At 47.4% G+C, this 15,992-nt stretch overlaps 1 protein-coding gene across 4 annotated transcripts in view; it reads right to left on the bottom strand.

The window, feature by feature from the left end:
- The window catches only part of PLXNA4 (plexin A4), a 450,677-nt gene that overhangs the window by 16,655 nt on the left and 418,030 nt on the right, over window positions 1–15,992 (bottom strand). For all 4 annotated transcript variants that reach the window (XM_027665966.1, XM_027665967.1, XM_027665969.1 and 1 more), the window contains 5 exons: window positions 11,954–12,057; window positions 9,476–9,575; window positions 7,580–7,770; window positions 4,739–4,908; window positions 1,373–1,585 (listed from right to left, as the gene is read on the bottom strand). In XM_027665966.1, coding sequence (XP_027521767.1) covers window positions 1,373–1,585; window positions 4,739–4,908; window positions 7,580–7,770; window positions 9,476–9,575; window positions 11,954–12,057 — 778 coding nt within the window. The remainder of the gene's footprint in view (window positions 1–1,372; window positions 1,586–4,738; window positions 4,909–7,579; window positions 7,771–9,475; window positions 9,576–11,953; window positions 12,058–15,992) is intronic.

The raw sequence follows: 15,992 nt of genomic DNA, 5'->3' as shown, positions 1-15,992 counted from the left end.
ACATCTTTGGGTCAGTATTGGTGCAAACCTGTTTTGTAAATGAATCTCAAATACTTCCTTCCCATTATCTGGGTCAATCCAGCAATCAGCCTCAATACATGCTAAGGAACTTGGACACAGTACCAGAAGTAGGTCATAATTAAGCAAGGTGGCTTGTGAGAGTCTTACAGGTTGCCTAGAAACCACATTTGCTGAAGTGTTTAACCACATCTAAAAATAATTGTCCAGACAAATCACACACCAATGGGAGAATCGTTGGGAAAAATGCTGCCTCGTGCCAACCAGGGGACAGAGCTCTTTGATTATTCACACTCCTCTTCCACAAAATGAGAGAAAACCATCCCCACCAAAGGAAATCCAGGGATTTATAGGGCAGTGTGAGGTGTCTACAGCAGCAGAGGTCTCCTACAACCTGCATGACATGGTATCAGTTTTAGGTCATGCCTATGAAGTCACCCAGACAAATCATTGCTGAAAACTGGGTGCATTGTACAGGAATGATCTGTAAGATAAATCTGCCTTTGTGTTTACAGAGTAACAACCATTTTCCAACTGTGCAGGTCCCAAACCTGCCAATAACACCAGGAGAGCCTTGGAAAGCAAAGCACAGATCAACTGCTGCAAAGCTTCCTGCAGCAGAAAGGATCCCACTGAATGGAGTGCAGGATGGGCTGGTTGCTTTTCCTGGGGCAAACCCTACAGAAACTGAAGCTCCAACATGCTGCAGGAATAGTTGTTTTGGTTGTGTTCCCTGTGGAGCAGCTTTGCCAGACACTGACTTTCACCACATGAGATTGAACAGCAGAGCCAGAGGAGACTGAACAGGGGAGCCACAGGTCTTGTAGATGTGGATAAAACGCTTGGAAAGACCTGTGACCATTCAGAAAACACCTGCAGGGCTTTAGTCACCAGCCTGTCAATCTTCTGGCATCTCACTCAAAGCACAGAAGAGCCTCCAAGGAGAGTTACTGGGAGATAATTGTATGTCTCTTGGGATCTAGGCAGTGTGGGGACTGTCACAACGATGCTGAGAACAGCAAACCACTTCTGGTCTGTGTGGAAAGACTTAGAAGCCCATTTACTTCACAGGGCTCAAACACATCACCTCCCCTGCCTTCCTCCCTCTACAGTTTCTCTTCAAGAGAAACAATAACGGCAAACACCTTCTTTCACACCTCTAATTAAATTCCCATCTCTGCTGCAAGGCACCTGGGAACAAAAGGCTGACATAGAGATTTCTGCCTAGCAAAGTCCAAAGAAAAAAAGCCCAGAGGCCTCTCCCAAAGGCAACAGTGGTGACACCTCCTGGTATCACGAAGCAGGGCCTTGCTGAATCACTTCTGTCATTCCTGTTTCTAGGGCTAAAACTCACCTTTCCACCCAGTTCTTGTAGCTGGGGATGTCCTTGGCGTAGAGGAGCTTGTTGGAGGGGGAATCTTTGCCCAGCCGGTGCTCTGAGGTGGAACAGGAGTCCATGAAGGTCTGGGCCACCACAGACAGACAGGCGTCTGTGATGCTGTTTTTGTGGATGTCGAAGACAAACTGTGGGTTCTTGATCATGTTGACCCAGAACCTTAAGGGGAGGCTGCAAGAGGGGAAAGACAGTCAGGGCACAGCTCACAGGCTTTGTTGTGTGGGGTTACAATGGTAAATGGTGGGGTGGAAATCAAACATCGTGGTGCGGAGATGAGGGTTTCAGGATAAGCTTGGTAGAAAATAAATTCCTCCCCTACACTCCAGGGACAGCAGTGGAGTCACCTCGGGAGTGGCTTTGCTCCCTGGTATCCTCACAGGGCAGATTCTGGCAGTCTTTATGTCAATACAATCTTACTAAAGTTGCACATAAATTAATGGGAGCGATCAGACATTGGAATGGGCTGCCCAGGGAGGTGGTGGAGTGACTGTCCCTGGAGGTGTTCAAGAAGAGACTGGATGAGGCACTCAGTGCCATGGTCTGGGTGACAAGGTGGTTTTGGGTCACAGGTTGGGCTCAATGATCTCAGAGGGCTTTTTCACCCTGGTTGATTGTGTGATTCTGTGATCCCATGATAACTGAGGTGAGGACAATGCTTCCAAGCTTCTATACATCAAGTTGCAATGTAATTTGGCCCCTATTTGTTGCTTCATCAGACAAACACAGGCACTGCATCCATAAAACTTATGGATGGTAAGGGTGGTGAGGCACAGGAACAGGTTGCCACATCCCTGGAAGTGTTCCAAGCAAGGTTGGACAGGGCTTTGAGTAACCTGGTCTAGTGGAAGGTGTCCCTGCCCATGGCACGGGGCTGGAATTGGATGATCTTTAAGGTCCGTTCCAACCCAAACCATTCTGTGATTCTAAACATTTGTCATTGAGGGATTTGGCTTTTAGCCCTCATGGCAACCCCATGGGAAGAAGGGTAGGTAGAGCTCCCAGGATGAGGCTGGGAATGTTCATGGCATGCACTGTGTGCTGTGGACACCGTGTACTGTCACAATCCACTGCTCAAACCCAAGGTTGTAAATGATCCCAGCACATTGGGCATGAAGCAGTTGCTACATGTCAGGGAAAACCCTGTTGCCTCAAGGAAAAAAAAAAAAAGAGGAGCTGGGAAACAAGCATTGCAGCTTTTGAAATGAAAATCTATCTGCCCTAACCAAGGAAATGTTATTCCAATTGCAATCCAGAGCCCTTTCTCCCTTCCAGTTTTTTTCAAAAGAGAGGTTCATTTGGATGAGATGCCCTGAGGTATCAACCTCCAGCCTTTGCCTCAAGCCTTTCTGTCAGGGCAAAGGCATTCAAGTGATCATGGCCTAGGAGCTGAGACATGTCACTGATCACAGAGCCCAGCTCTTGTCTCTCTGTCAGGCAGAATGTTAAGCCAACCTTCACTCTCTGCACCTTCCCAAGAGGAGGATGTTATTCAGCTCAACAAATTCTCCTGGTATTCCAGCTAAACTCCCCAGTTCCTTCCATTTGCTCATTACCCCTATGTGTTCACTGTAAAAAATTCAGCTCCAAGTGTGATATATTTTGGGTCACAACAGGCAGTTTAACGCATCCTGACAGAGGGATAACACCATGTTTTCCTAAACCACTTTGTGTTCTCCTGAGCCAAAAAATTATAGAACAAATGTAAGAAAAGCCCCACACAGGGAATCCTGCCTACAAGGTTCAGGAGAAGTGGGAGATGCTGGAAACTGGAGAATTATAGACTGGTTTGGGTGGGAAGGGACCTTAAAGATCATCCAGTTCCACTCCCTGCCATGGGCAGGGACACCTTCCACTAGCCCAGGTTGCTCAAAGCCCCGTCCAACCTGGCCTTGGACACTTCCAGGGATGGAGCAGCCACAGCTTCTCTGGGAAATCTGTGCCAGGGCCTTCCCACCTTCTGAGTAAAGAATGAGTGACGAATGACAATGAGACCTGATGGAGCTGTGGGGGAAAACATTTTAGGCTGGGGATGGAGGATTGTCAGTTGGAGGATGAGGTGGTTGAGTGACCCCTGCAAAAGCCCTTCTGCAGGTGTTTGGATGACAGGCACAGCCAGCATGAGGAAGAGCAGAGCCCATGTGTGTGACCCCGAGTGCAGGAAAGGGCTGGGGGTGATGGCCCTCGGAGCCCCTGATATGATTTTTGAGTTCATTTAATCTGATGGAACAGATTTCTCCAGACTGCCCCTTTCTCCACACACACAGGCACACAGACACACAGTGCCTTTCCCCCTCCCCCCTTAAACAAACCTCCTGCTCATTTAGTCTGAGTGGCTGCAATCAGCCTTAGATTAGTGCCGCAGATAATGTTAATAATATGCTAATGTTTCATTAGTTGAAAGCCTCCTTGGTGCGTGGGGTTTCTTTTTTTATGTCACTGCCTGTGACGATCTGCCATCAGCATGGCTGGGAAAGGGAAAAAATGCATGAGCTGGGAGCCCCATGGCTCTCCTCTGCTGTTCCTTTTATAGTCCCTCTATTTGCACAGGAGAAGGGGAGGGAGTGATTCCCCAGGGATGTCTTTCCAAAAGGGAGACTCAGCAGAGAGGAGGTTTTTCTCCACCGATCCTGGTTTTTCCCCACTGTCCTATTACATATATGAGGAGAGGCCTGATGAGAACAGAGGCTGATGTCACACTTTGTCACTGATGTCACACTTTGTCACTCACTCCAAAGGAGACTCACATCCACCTCCAGACCCTTTAAATGCTCAGTACCATTGGAAATGCTCTCCTGGCCTCCAGCTGCCACCCAGGACGGTCTCCTGTGGGTGCTGCACATTCCCTGTGCACATCTGGGATATCTTAAAAAAATCCCAGCTGGCACTAGACACCTCTGTGTGTGCAAACAAATGGAGCTTTAAGCCCCATCCTGACTACAGTGGGAATTCAAACACAGTGGGAATTCAAACACCTTGCCTAGATGAAGACAGTGGTGCTGAATCCTCTCCCACACCTCCCTAGGTATTCCCACAGTCCTGGGCATTGCAGCAGTTAAACACTTTAGCATTTTTCCACATGAAATGCCTCAAAAATGCTGCCATTCCCGTGGAATACAGGCAAACTTGGGCCTCTTTAGCCAAAGTTCTCCATCTTTGGGAGAATCATTTAGATTCTGGGATAGTCTGACTCGTGAAAACTTGGTGCTCTGAATCCCACACCAGGTTCCTCATCTCCCCCAGCAGCCAGATTCCAAACCACACGTTCCTTTACTCTCCTTCCAGCCCAGTACCTGGTGCTGGGCCATACTGGGGTGTGTCACTCACCAGTTGCTCTTCCAGGTGTGCCTCACGTGGGGGTCGTGGATGTTGTGTTTGTCAGCCTGCTCATCCAGGAAATCAAACATGTACTTGATAGCCAGGGGGAGGGCACTGCCACGGTGGGCAGTGCTGAAGATGGTCTCAAAGAGGTCATCTACAAACTTCTGGAGGGTGCCCTGTCGGGAGGAGAAAGGGAAGAGGAACGTGAGACAAAAAGTGGGAAGAGGAGGCTGAATTTTGGTACCTCTCTGGAAACAGAGCATGTCTGTGGATCAGGGCCCTGAGGGTGTGATTGGAAAATGGGAGCCATGAATTATTAGTTAAAGGTGACCTGATTTGGGAATTTCAATACAGGTGTCACAATAACCACTACAGCTGGTTGTCAGCCAGGTCCAGATGCTCCCTGTCCTCCCTGCTCTGAGCATTCCCTGCCTGGAAGGTGGCTGAGCTGAGGTGGGACACCTTCCTCCATCTCAGTTGGTGGAGAGGCCCCGCTTTGTTTCCAGTGAGATTCCTCTCCTCTGCATCCCATCCCCGACTGCTTTAGTGCACTCATGAGACAAAACTCAGCCATTTTCTAGGCTGGCTTTTCACCCAGGGCCATTTTTTAAGGTGGGAATAGAAGTCAGATGGCTGTAGAGCACACCACATGGAGTCATTGAGACAAATAGGACAAGAGTACCTAGAGAGAGGCAGTTGGTTTACTTGTGTGACTGGTTTAATAAATAAGGCAAAATTCTTCTTAATTCCCAAGAGGCCTCCTCATTTTTTACTATCCACTGGCATGGGACTAAGGCAAATCCTAAAAGCAATGCATGGATCTGCCATCCACTACTCTGCAGAGCTCAGGAATGTCCACTGCTCCTCTACGAGGAGAATCCCAGATCCTGGGCTTGGAAAACTACCCTGATGAGAATAATTGACCTTTAGCAAGAAGGAGAGGAGCTGGAATATCAGAGGGTTGGACAGAAGGGCAGCAGAGGAGCTTTAGGCTGGACTTTGGGGGGAACTAGGCAAGGCAGGTTTTCTCTGCCACCAGAGCTTCATAGGCATTTCTATGTGAACAAACCACATGGCTGTGAAAACAACCAAAAAATAATTGAATCTCCAACAAACAGTTCCTGATGTGCAAAATTTCCTCTTCTAAAAAGTAAAATTCTTCTCTTTCTTCTCTGCAGACCCAGGAAAGGAATTTCTCCTTTCTGGAAACAAAGCACCAGGTTCCACCAGAGTGGCTCGAGTTTACATAGAGGTACAAACACTTAATTAGAAAGCTGATGTCTCTGGCTGATTCACCACTTGATTTATTCTTTGGGAAACCAACAGAGGCACCTTGTGTGAACTCCTACAGGGTGAGTAAAGCCCTACAGCACATGTGTGACTCAGAAAGGGCCCCTGAGGGGAAATCTTGTTGCTCTGACATGGAGGAGCTGCCCTCAGGTTCAGTTGCTGCAGGGAATTAGTTCTCTACTTGCTCACCCACACAAACACAAAGAAAACCTCCGAGGCTTTTAGGCAGGAGGATCCAGGTCTCAGAGGTCAGGGATTTACCAGAATAAAAATCACTGTCAGTTTAACTAAGTATTCCTGGGGATTGTATTACCAGCAATTGCTCTCTCTCCTATTTTCCTCCCTCAAATGGTCATGATGAGAAAATTCTTTAACCCAAGAGGGGAAACAATAAACCCCCAACCCTCCTACTTTGTTTCTGTGCAAGTCTTGCAGCTGCTTTTCTGCCATTTCCACAGGAAAACCAAACCAACCCACAACCCAAGTGTTGAATCTGTGATCCAGAACACAAAACAAAAGCAGTTCAGTGGTGGCATAGGGGACATATCCCCAGACAGTGGAAATCAGCACTGCTCCAGTGCTTGCTGGTTTACACCAGCTGGGGCCAGAGCCCTGGGGAGCATCATTTTCTTTTAGTCCTGTGATCCATAAAAGCATCTTGATGCCAGGGAATGGGGCAGGTACCAGGGGCTAAAGACAAAGCCACTTTATCTCCAAATCCCTCTCTAACACAGCCAGCTTGAGTGAGGCTGCAGGGAGAGTGAGACATCAGAGGCAAAATGAGTTGAGGAATAAATGTGCAGATAAAACTGTAAGGTAGGACTTAAACAAGTGATGGGGGTCTGAACTCCGATGGCATTTGCACGAACACATGAAATTGTGTTTGTACCTATTCACACCCTGACTGAAAATAATAAATAGTCAGAGCTCTGGATATGTCTGGAGATTCCATTCAGGATGTCCCTGCTCTGCTTCCACCTGACTTAACCTGTACTTTCTCTTTGGAGCCCCTGAGCTTTCTATGTCTCAGATCAGGGGGATCTGCACTCCCTGGAGCTGGCCATCCATTGACATCACAGTCAACTTAAACTCCTGCCAAAACATCAGCACTAAAGTCTTTATTGTCCTGGGGGAAGGTGGAGAAGATGGATTTGTACAACAAAACTTCTGGCATGGGAGCCCATTTCAGGCTGTGAGGCCTGACACATCCTTGGAACCTGAGCTGGGCACATTTACTCTCTGGCTCTTCATTTGCTCAATTTTGGGCAAACCTACAAACCAGTACAATCCACATCCCCAGCAGCTCCCCCTGTGCTGACTCTCCACCAGCCTCATGGCCCTGAATTCTTTACTCCTCGTTCCTTTTCCAGTGTCCCTTTTTTCACTCTGCTTTCTAAGTTCCAGCTCCTTCCCTACGTGCTTGGAGCAGCAATTTCCTTCTGCTCTTTATCCTCCTTTGGCACCCTTTGAGTGGTCTCTCATTCCTTGTTGGCAAGAAACCCCATCACGGCCTCAAACCAAGCATTTCCCACCCTCCTCCCCGCTCCCACCACGTACCTTCGTGGCAAGAAGTCTGGTCAGGTAGATCTCAGAAACCATCTTGCTGCCCCTGTCACCCTCTTTTTGGTCACCGTGCTCGTGGTTCTTCACCAAGTGCCACATCTTGACCCCGCTCTCCAGGTCAGGGGTGATCATGGGGGTTCGGGACCGGAGGCTGTCGGGGCTCCCCGTGTAGCGGATCATGTTTTCTGTGGAGAGAGATGAGGGCTCTCAGTTAGGAGCTCTCCCACTGGGATTTTCAGGAAATGTCCCGATGATATGACACCTACTAGGTGCTTTTCAAAGCATCATCTGAGTGAGTTTGCTCGGGAAAGGCAAGGGGTGTCAGCCAAGCCAGGTGTGATGTCAATATGCTACTAAATTAAATGAGGTTCAAACACTGATTTCCAGTTGTCCACACTTTTTGCCTCTTATCTTGTTCCCTGGCAAAACCTTTGGCCTGGGACAACTGGCACTGTCAGTGTCAGACACTGCCCAGGACAATACCAGTTACTCCTGGTAACCAGTATGGCTGAGTAACTGGTTTTACCCCTATGGATGTTTAGCCATACCCTGCCATGCTGTTTGGCATAGAAATACTGATGTACCCAATGTGACCTCCTCATCCCTCACTCCTTTGACACCAAAGCAACCAAATTCCTTCCCACCCATTCACTTCACTCCCTGCTCCAAAATCGTATTTTTTGCAGAAATGAAGCAGAACCCCAGGTGGGCCCACACAAATTTCCTCTCCAAGAAGGCTTTTAGCCTCCAAATTTTACCTCCCTTTGCCTCTGAGTCATGGCACAAGGCATTCCCCTCTCCCTGACCTTCCAGCAATGCTGCAGATCCAGGCTTTTCCAACCATAATTAACAGAAGTGTTGCACCTTTCTGTAGCAAGATCTGAATCAGCCTCATTAATGCATTACCAATCTCTACATATTAATTATCAGATGGAATATCCTTTTTCTCTCTGGATGCTGTTTTCTTAATTGCAATTAACAATCACTTCTGACCCACCACATCTTCTCCTCCCCCTGCCTCCTTCCCCACTCCCTCCTCCTGAAAAATCAAATGGCAAAAGAATTAAAGAAATCCAACAGAAATTAACCCCCCTCAAGTCTTCCTTTTCAAAGGTCACTGTGTCTTTCAGTAATTGCAACAACATGGCAAAGAGGATGAATATTAATAAGGCCTGGTGGATCGTTCACGTCCTTGGAGAAAGTGGAAGGGGGTTCCTATGGACATTGAGGAACTCTGCCTTCCAAGACAAAGGGAGTGAAAAAGGACTGGAGATGCTTTCATACATTAAAAATAATAATAAATTGATATAACAGCAGCATCCAGGTTGGAGGGGGGGGTTGCAGTGCTCTGATTGCACATCAGAGAGGTTTTGATTTGCTGTCCAGCATCACCCTAGTGAGACACATCCTGGGCTGCAGTTCTGTCTCAGGGGAGAAAGGTGTGTGAGGGTGTGAGGGAGACTCAGGAGGTCCCTGTTTGGCTCTACAGAGGAGTTTCCAGCTGGTCTTTCTTTCACAGCTCTCTCATTCTCAGTTGTCTCATGGGTAAAGTGGGAACAACAATCCACCACCTTGGGATATATTGATAGGAGACTCTACGAGTGACACCCAGTGATTTAAGATGTGGGCAGCTAATTAAAAAGGCTCCTCCTTTCATTAATGAGGGAGGAGAACTTCCCAAGAGCAATCCAACCACTTGGCTCAACAACTTGAACCAGATGCCAAAGTTTTAGATGACTGAATCCTGTCTTCCTGCCGTTCCTCAAGCAATCTCATCAAGGAATCATCTGCCCGTCACTCTCCCTGCTGGTGCTCCATGTTTGGGATCCACAATGTTTGGGATCTCTTCCCCAGAGCTCTCCCAGTCCATAGGAGCACACAAATCCTTACCATACTTGCTGGCTGACGTCCTGGAGACTGTGGAGTTGTTGACTGCATTGTAGGCAGTGACTTGCTTGGAGACTAAAGCTACCACAGATCCATCTGGCACCTGTAGAGGAAAAGAGACATTTTAAAGCTTCTGAAAACTGGCTGAGGACTATGCCAAAGGCAGCAGAAACTGAGATGCAAACCAGTGTCAGGGTAGGCAGGGCAAGTAGTTTTGGCTCCAAGCTTCCAATGCTTTCTTCAGTGAGTTGTCTTTTTAATGAAAAAGGGACAAAATCTGCTGTTACACAATTAGAATCCTGCACTTGGGCAATGGGACAATTGATGACACATTCTGCTCCATTCAGGCCCCGATTCAAAGCCCAGTGATGACAATGTGAGTCAGAGAATAATTTAGGTTGGAAAAGGCTTTTAAGATCACTGAGTCCAGCCATTAACCCAGCAGTCCCATGTTCACCACTCAACCATGTCCCCAAGGGCCACATCCAGAGGCCTTTCAAACACTTCCAGGGATGTTTTTTGCATTAACCTCAGTAAATCTGACAACAGGTTCTTGTCAAGGAAGCTCTTGTGCAGAAAGGGAGTGTGAGAAGAATAAAATCATCTGAGCAATTTCAAACAAGCTTTGGCTGTCCCATGTGCACGATAAACCTGAAGGGAAATGTTCTGTTCCTTCCACCTTGATTGCAGGTGATCTCCGGGTGCCCACTGAAGAAATGGATGCCTGGATTTTCCACTTTCAACCTCTCCATGCACTGTCTCCCCCTTCCATGTGACAAATCCACTGCTGGACTGAAGTGACCACCACAACTTTTCCCTTTGCTGTGTCGGGGGGGCTCAGACAGGGAAAAGCAGCAGGTTTGGAGTGGCTGGGCTCCAGGGTGCCATTGGATTGTGTTACAACAGACCACAGAGCTTTCTGAAACGAGCCAGACCTCCCCTTTCTCCAGCAAGACATGTGGGTCCCATATCAAAAATGCTAAAAGAGCCATATCAGGACCATCTGTGATAAATAAGACATCACAAAAACGAGACGGGTGAAAAAAGCCCCCGCTAACAACGTCTAACTCTCGGCTGTGTAATAATAATAATTAGCACTTGCATGGAGTTTTTCATCTTCAAAGCACTGCAGAGGCTAATTAAATAGCCCCTCAGCTATCACTGAAGGCAATTATTGGCTCTTTGTAGTTTTAGCCCCACACTGAAGATGGGGAAACTGAGGCAAAAAAAGGAATATCAGTGTTTGTCTCAGCACGATCCATGTGAGCCCTCAGGATAGCCAGGAAATCATGTACCCTGGCAGCTGAGGGCCTGTTCTGCCACAGCTCATCCTATAGCTGGGAGCTCATTGCCTGCAGCAAAAAAAAAAAAAAAAAAAGTGGAAAAAGCACATGAAGGAAAAAAAAATTATGCCTGGTTTGTTGTTGAAATAAAATAGAAAACGCCCCTGTTCTCTCTGAGGGAAAAAAAAAAAAAGTCAGCGATGTTTCAGTCAATCTGAAGGGAAAAAGTTTTGTTTCCTTTTCAAATTACTGCTTGCTGCCTCCTCAGGTCAGCTCTTAAATGAAAAGAGAGAATAATCTTGTTATGAAACATAGATTGCTGAAGTGTGATTGAGGAAAGGACAAAATTGTCAGCATTGGATTAAACTTAATGAGGTGCTTTTCTTCTTGTTTGGTTTTTTCCAAGGGAGAAGCTTTTGACCAAAACTTCATTTTTTATTAAATTACCACTCGTGTAAGATATTTTCAGACTTCTTTACCTCTCTACTATGGATTTCAAGGTCATGCAGAGATGAAGGGAAGATCTGTCCCAAACCAGGTCACAAGGACCAGGACAGGGGTTCAAAATAAGTGTTCCTGGGTCAGTGGCAACCCCACTGCACCCTGTTCTCCAGTGATGCTGTTTCCCACTTCCTTCTTCCAGATACTCAGACTCCCTCTTTCCATTTTTCTCTCTTCCATCCTTCTGAACTCTGCTGGGATTAGAAGGCCATTGATGCATTGGAAAAAGGAGGATGGAAGGCCTTGGGGTTTTTTTTGTCTGCATGAGAAATGTTAACTCGTGTTGTCTTCATGACCACATTTCTTCTTCACACCCTTCACTCACCAGGGTGCCCCTCCTTTGAGTGAAAAAGAAGGTTTTTTCCTACCCTTGGCTGTATCTTCTCTGGGTAATTCTGACAAGGACAGTGGAACAGGGTGGATAAACTCAACGTGGAGAGTCTGTCTAGTTTGTTGCCCACTCAACCATTTTTGACCTCTGCATCTTGTAGTCATAAAATCACAGAATCATCAAGGTTAGAAAAGACCTTTAAGACCATCAAGTCCAACTGTTAACATGTCCCCAAGTGCCACATCTTTTTTTGAACACTTCCAGGGATGCTGATTCCTCCTCTTCCCTGAGCAAAAGAATATTTTGCCCTTCTCCTTTCTATTTTATGAGCTGATCTGATTCCCACCCATCCTCTCACATAGTTACCTGGTAGTGTGCCAGGGTGTTGAGCCTCTTCCAGTCGTTCTCTATCTTGGTTGTGATGTCTTCATCCTGCAGGATCATCCTTGCCCCGCTTGCTTGTCTCCACTCTGTGGGGAGAACAGGGATAATGAGTTTTGATATAGGGGCAGAGCCCTGGCAATCCCTGTGCCCACAACCTGCCTTTACACTCTGATTACTCACAGTGCTTTGCTCTTAATTTATTTATATTTCTTATATCTGTTCTTGCCCCAACGTGGCTGTTTCCAAGACCAACCTGCCCTTGCTTGTGTTTGTTCCATGGGACAGGAGCAAAATGTCACTTGTGTCAGGGATAGAAGTCCATCCTTGGCTCCCTTTCCTGTATCAGCCCAGACACAGCCTTTATAAATATCTGAGGTATGTGTCCCTGCCATGACCCAGTCACAGAGGGGGCTCCCCTGGGCACAGCACCAAAGCCTCTTCTGGGCTCGGTTTATCTCCACTAGTGCTCACACACCACTTCCTACATCTCAAATCCAGCAGGGATGGAGAGCAGGAAGCCCTTGGCTTCAGGCATAGCAGAGACACAACAGGGAGAAGAGTCAAGAACAGATCCAACCCCTGCTCTGTGGAGGATTTAATCCCCACCAGCCTCTCTCATGAAATGATGAATCCCCTCCTCCTGCAGCACTGGAGCAGCCTGACACTTCCCAGGGTACCACTTTTTCCTCAAATCTCAAAGGATGCTCCATAGAATCATAGAGTGATTAAGGTTGGGAAAGACTTCCAAGATCATGGGGTCTTGTGAAGGATTGTCACAGCTTTCCCCACAGAGCACTCACAGACTTGCCTAAAGCCAGGAAAACATAAATGTGGCCAAAAGGAGAGAAATGTTCTGTCACCTGGTGACACCAGGGAAAGCTGTGGCTTAATCACAACCTGGACCATTCCAAGCTCTTTTTTTGGCTGTCATGTTTTCAGTCACAGTGACCCAACCAGAGCCAAAGCAAAAAGTCTATTCATTTGCAGGAGTTAATTAAAATGAACTCTTGGATACGGAATCATCACCTGCCACCCTTGCTTGTTTTTTTCCTAATACAAAAATGCAGGGACCACTGCAAATTTCTTTTGGTTTCAGCAGTTTTCTTATCACATAATTAAAATGCACTGGGAAAGCTGCACTTGCCTTTATTATTCATTTAAATTAGCAGGAAGAGGTCAGCAACTGTGTTTATTGCTGGGTGTTACTTTGGCTGGGGACACTCAGAGAGTAAGCAAAGGTTGTGTTGGCTGAGCACTGATCCTGAACTGCCCTTCATCTGCTCCAGCTCCTCAGATCCTCACCTACATTATCCTTGTGATGTCTGAGGGTGATGCTCTCTGCTCATTCCCACCTGGGTAGGATTCCTGGAAGCTAACTGGTCCCAGATATTGCTTGGAAGAGCACAAAAATGCTCAAGTTTAGGTCGGGCTGGGAAATGGTACTTTTACAAAGTGCCCCACAGGGCAGCAAAGTCAATTCTGCTGTCACAGAGTGTTTTTTCTGTGCCTTCCCTGTGCTTCCTTAGGTTTGGTGTCTCTTTGACCTCTCTCCTTCATGGCTCTGCACAGTCCTATGGTCCTTCTCTCTCCTGACTCATCTTTGGGGAGAGACACACACATACTGTGTTTTGAGAGGGATGCACAGGTTCCTGGCGTGGGGCTTTGATAGGAGGGTGGGCACAGCTTTCCTCACTCTGTGTTTTATTTGTATTCCAGGGCTGGACAAAGTCCTTAGGGTGAATTTCCCTCTGCTCCAGGGGAGCTGAGGACATCCTGAGATGTCCCCTCAAGCTTCTTGTGCTCTTGCAGAGACACAGGGGATTCCCAAGCCCTTTCCCTTCGCCTTCCTGCAGAGAGGGATCACGTGAGGAAGAGGAAGGGACAGTCTAAGAACACAAGAGAAGGAGGAAAACACCCTGCAGGGCATGTTCAGAGAATTGGCTTCAATTTTGCCCTGGCCAAATACAAATCACTTCATCAGGCATCTGAGCAATGACAGGGAAAGGACCCCCAGCTCTTCCCAGTCCCACTTCACGCTCCTCTTCTCAGTGAGGGTCAGCTCAGGTGGTCACACAATGATCTGCAAGGAAATGCAGAGGGAATGGGAAGGGAAAAGGTGACCCTGCCATCCATCTCCACAGCACTAAGTGAGCACTGTGAGCTCTGTCCTCGCTGGCAGCCCCTGTCCCCTCTCTCATCAGATCTGAGCAGAGCCAGCACAAAGGAGAGACACACTCCAATCCAATTTGTTACACTTCCACCTTCCAGAGAGAGGGAGGCAGAGGGGGAGGGAGGTAAAAATCCCATTATCTTTATCAAGCCTTCCAATCAGGAGCAGCAGTAAATGCAAACTCAGGAGACAGCTGCTGTGAAGCCTTTATATTTCATTCAGCAGATAGTGTATCTTTTTATTGCACGCAGGAATTACTTCTTTTTCTTTTTTTTTTTTTTCTTTTTTTTTTTTTTTTTTTTTTAAGAAAGAACCTTTCTGTTCAGCTTGGCTGGGAAAAAAAGAGGAAATTCCAGAGGCCTTTGACAAAGAGGTGCTTCTTGGAGCTGCAGCAATGCCTGGCCAGGGAATGACTCTATAGGGAAGTGGAAGATGGGGAGATATCATCCAGCACCTCAAATCCTGTGGAAAATGTTCCACCTTCTCCGTGCCTTCTCTCTGACCTGGGTCACCCGGAAAATGCCCATTGAATAAGGGAGAAAAGTGCAGCAGAGGGAACATTTTTCAGAAGCAATTGAAATTCCCAGGTGGATGGAAGACCTGCCAGCTCACTCCAAGTGCCTTCATTAGACTCCTCATCCTCAGTTCCACCATCCTGTGCACAGCAATGGGGTGTGGAACAAATGAATGTGGCTCACCCAGGCTTGATGCCTGTTTCATGATCACTCATCTCCTGAATATTTAGCCTGAAGAGCTGGGGGGCTGCTTTTAGTCTTATTTTCCAGGTGAGAGGCAGTTTGGCACAGGAAACAGGAGGATAAACCCCCTGTCTGTGTGTGCAGGCACCAGTACAGCAGGTGGGTTAGAAAGAAAAAGGGGTAAATGGCTGTGTGATGAGCTCTAGAAAGAGAGGAGAAACTCAGGTTTTGGGATAGAGAAAGGATCATCATTGTAGGGAATAAGAGTTCATTTCAGAACACAGAGACAAAAGATGCCAGGGAATAATTTCATCCTGTATGGAACTAGTCACAGAATCACAGAATGGTTTGGGTTGGAAGGGACCTGAAAGATCATCCAGTTCTAATCCCTGCCATGGGCAGGGACAACTTCCACTAGCCCAGGTTGCTCCAAGCCCCATCCAACCTGGCCTTGAACACTTCCAGGGATCCAGGGGCAGCCACAGTTTCTCTGGGCAACCTGTGCCAGGGCCTCCCCACCCTCTGAGTAAAGAATTTCCTTCTAACATCTAATCTAAACCTGCCTCTTAGTTTAAAACCATTTCCCCTTATCCTGTCACTCCAAGCACTTGCCCAAAGTCCCTCTCCAGCTCTCTTGGAGCCCCTTTAGGGACTGGAAGGGGCTCTAAGCTCTCCCTGAAGTCTTCTCCAGGTTGAACTGCCCCAACTCTCTCAGCTTGTCTTCAGGGGATATGTACAAGCTGCCAGCTTTACTCAAAATATACCAGAGTTAGACTCAGTTTAAACATTTCCAGTTTAAATGAACTCCACATCCTAATCGTGCAGGGCTGGTGAGGCAGCAAGAACTTGTCTGATAAGGTCCACAATGAACCTGAAACAGCATCACCGATTGCAAGGCAGCCAACCGGCAGCTCCCACCACCTCAGCAGCCCCTTTCAAAAAGCATCCAAAACACAGGGAAGAGCGAATGCCTCAGCATGAAGCCAAATTCCTGTTTTGTGATCCTCACACCTGAATGTGTTCCCAAAGACAGGGTGTTTCATTTGCGGCGAGGGCTTCAAAAATAACGAAAATAACGAAAATCGCCACCGCAGAAAGAAGTCTTTTTGCTCAGAGGGCTGCAATCTGGGGGACTCGGACTGAAAATGTAACC

Source organism: Corapipo altera, unplaced genomic scaffold, assembly GCF_003945725.1.
Source record: "Corapipo altera isolate COAL_440 unplaced genomic scaffold, ASM394572v1 178, whole genome shotgun sequence".
Lineage (NCBI taxonomy): Eukaryota > Metazoa > Chordata > Aves > Passeriformes > Pipridae > Corapipo > Corapipo altera.
The sequence above is the reverse complement of the archived record's forward strand: the minus strand, read 5'-3'. Positions and strand labels throughout refer to the sequence as shown.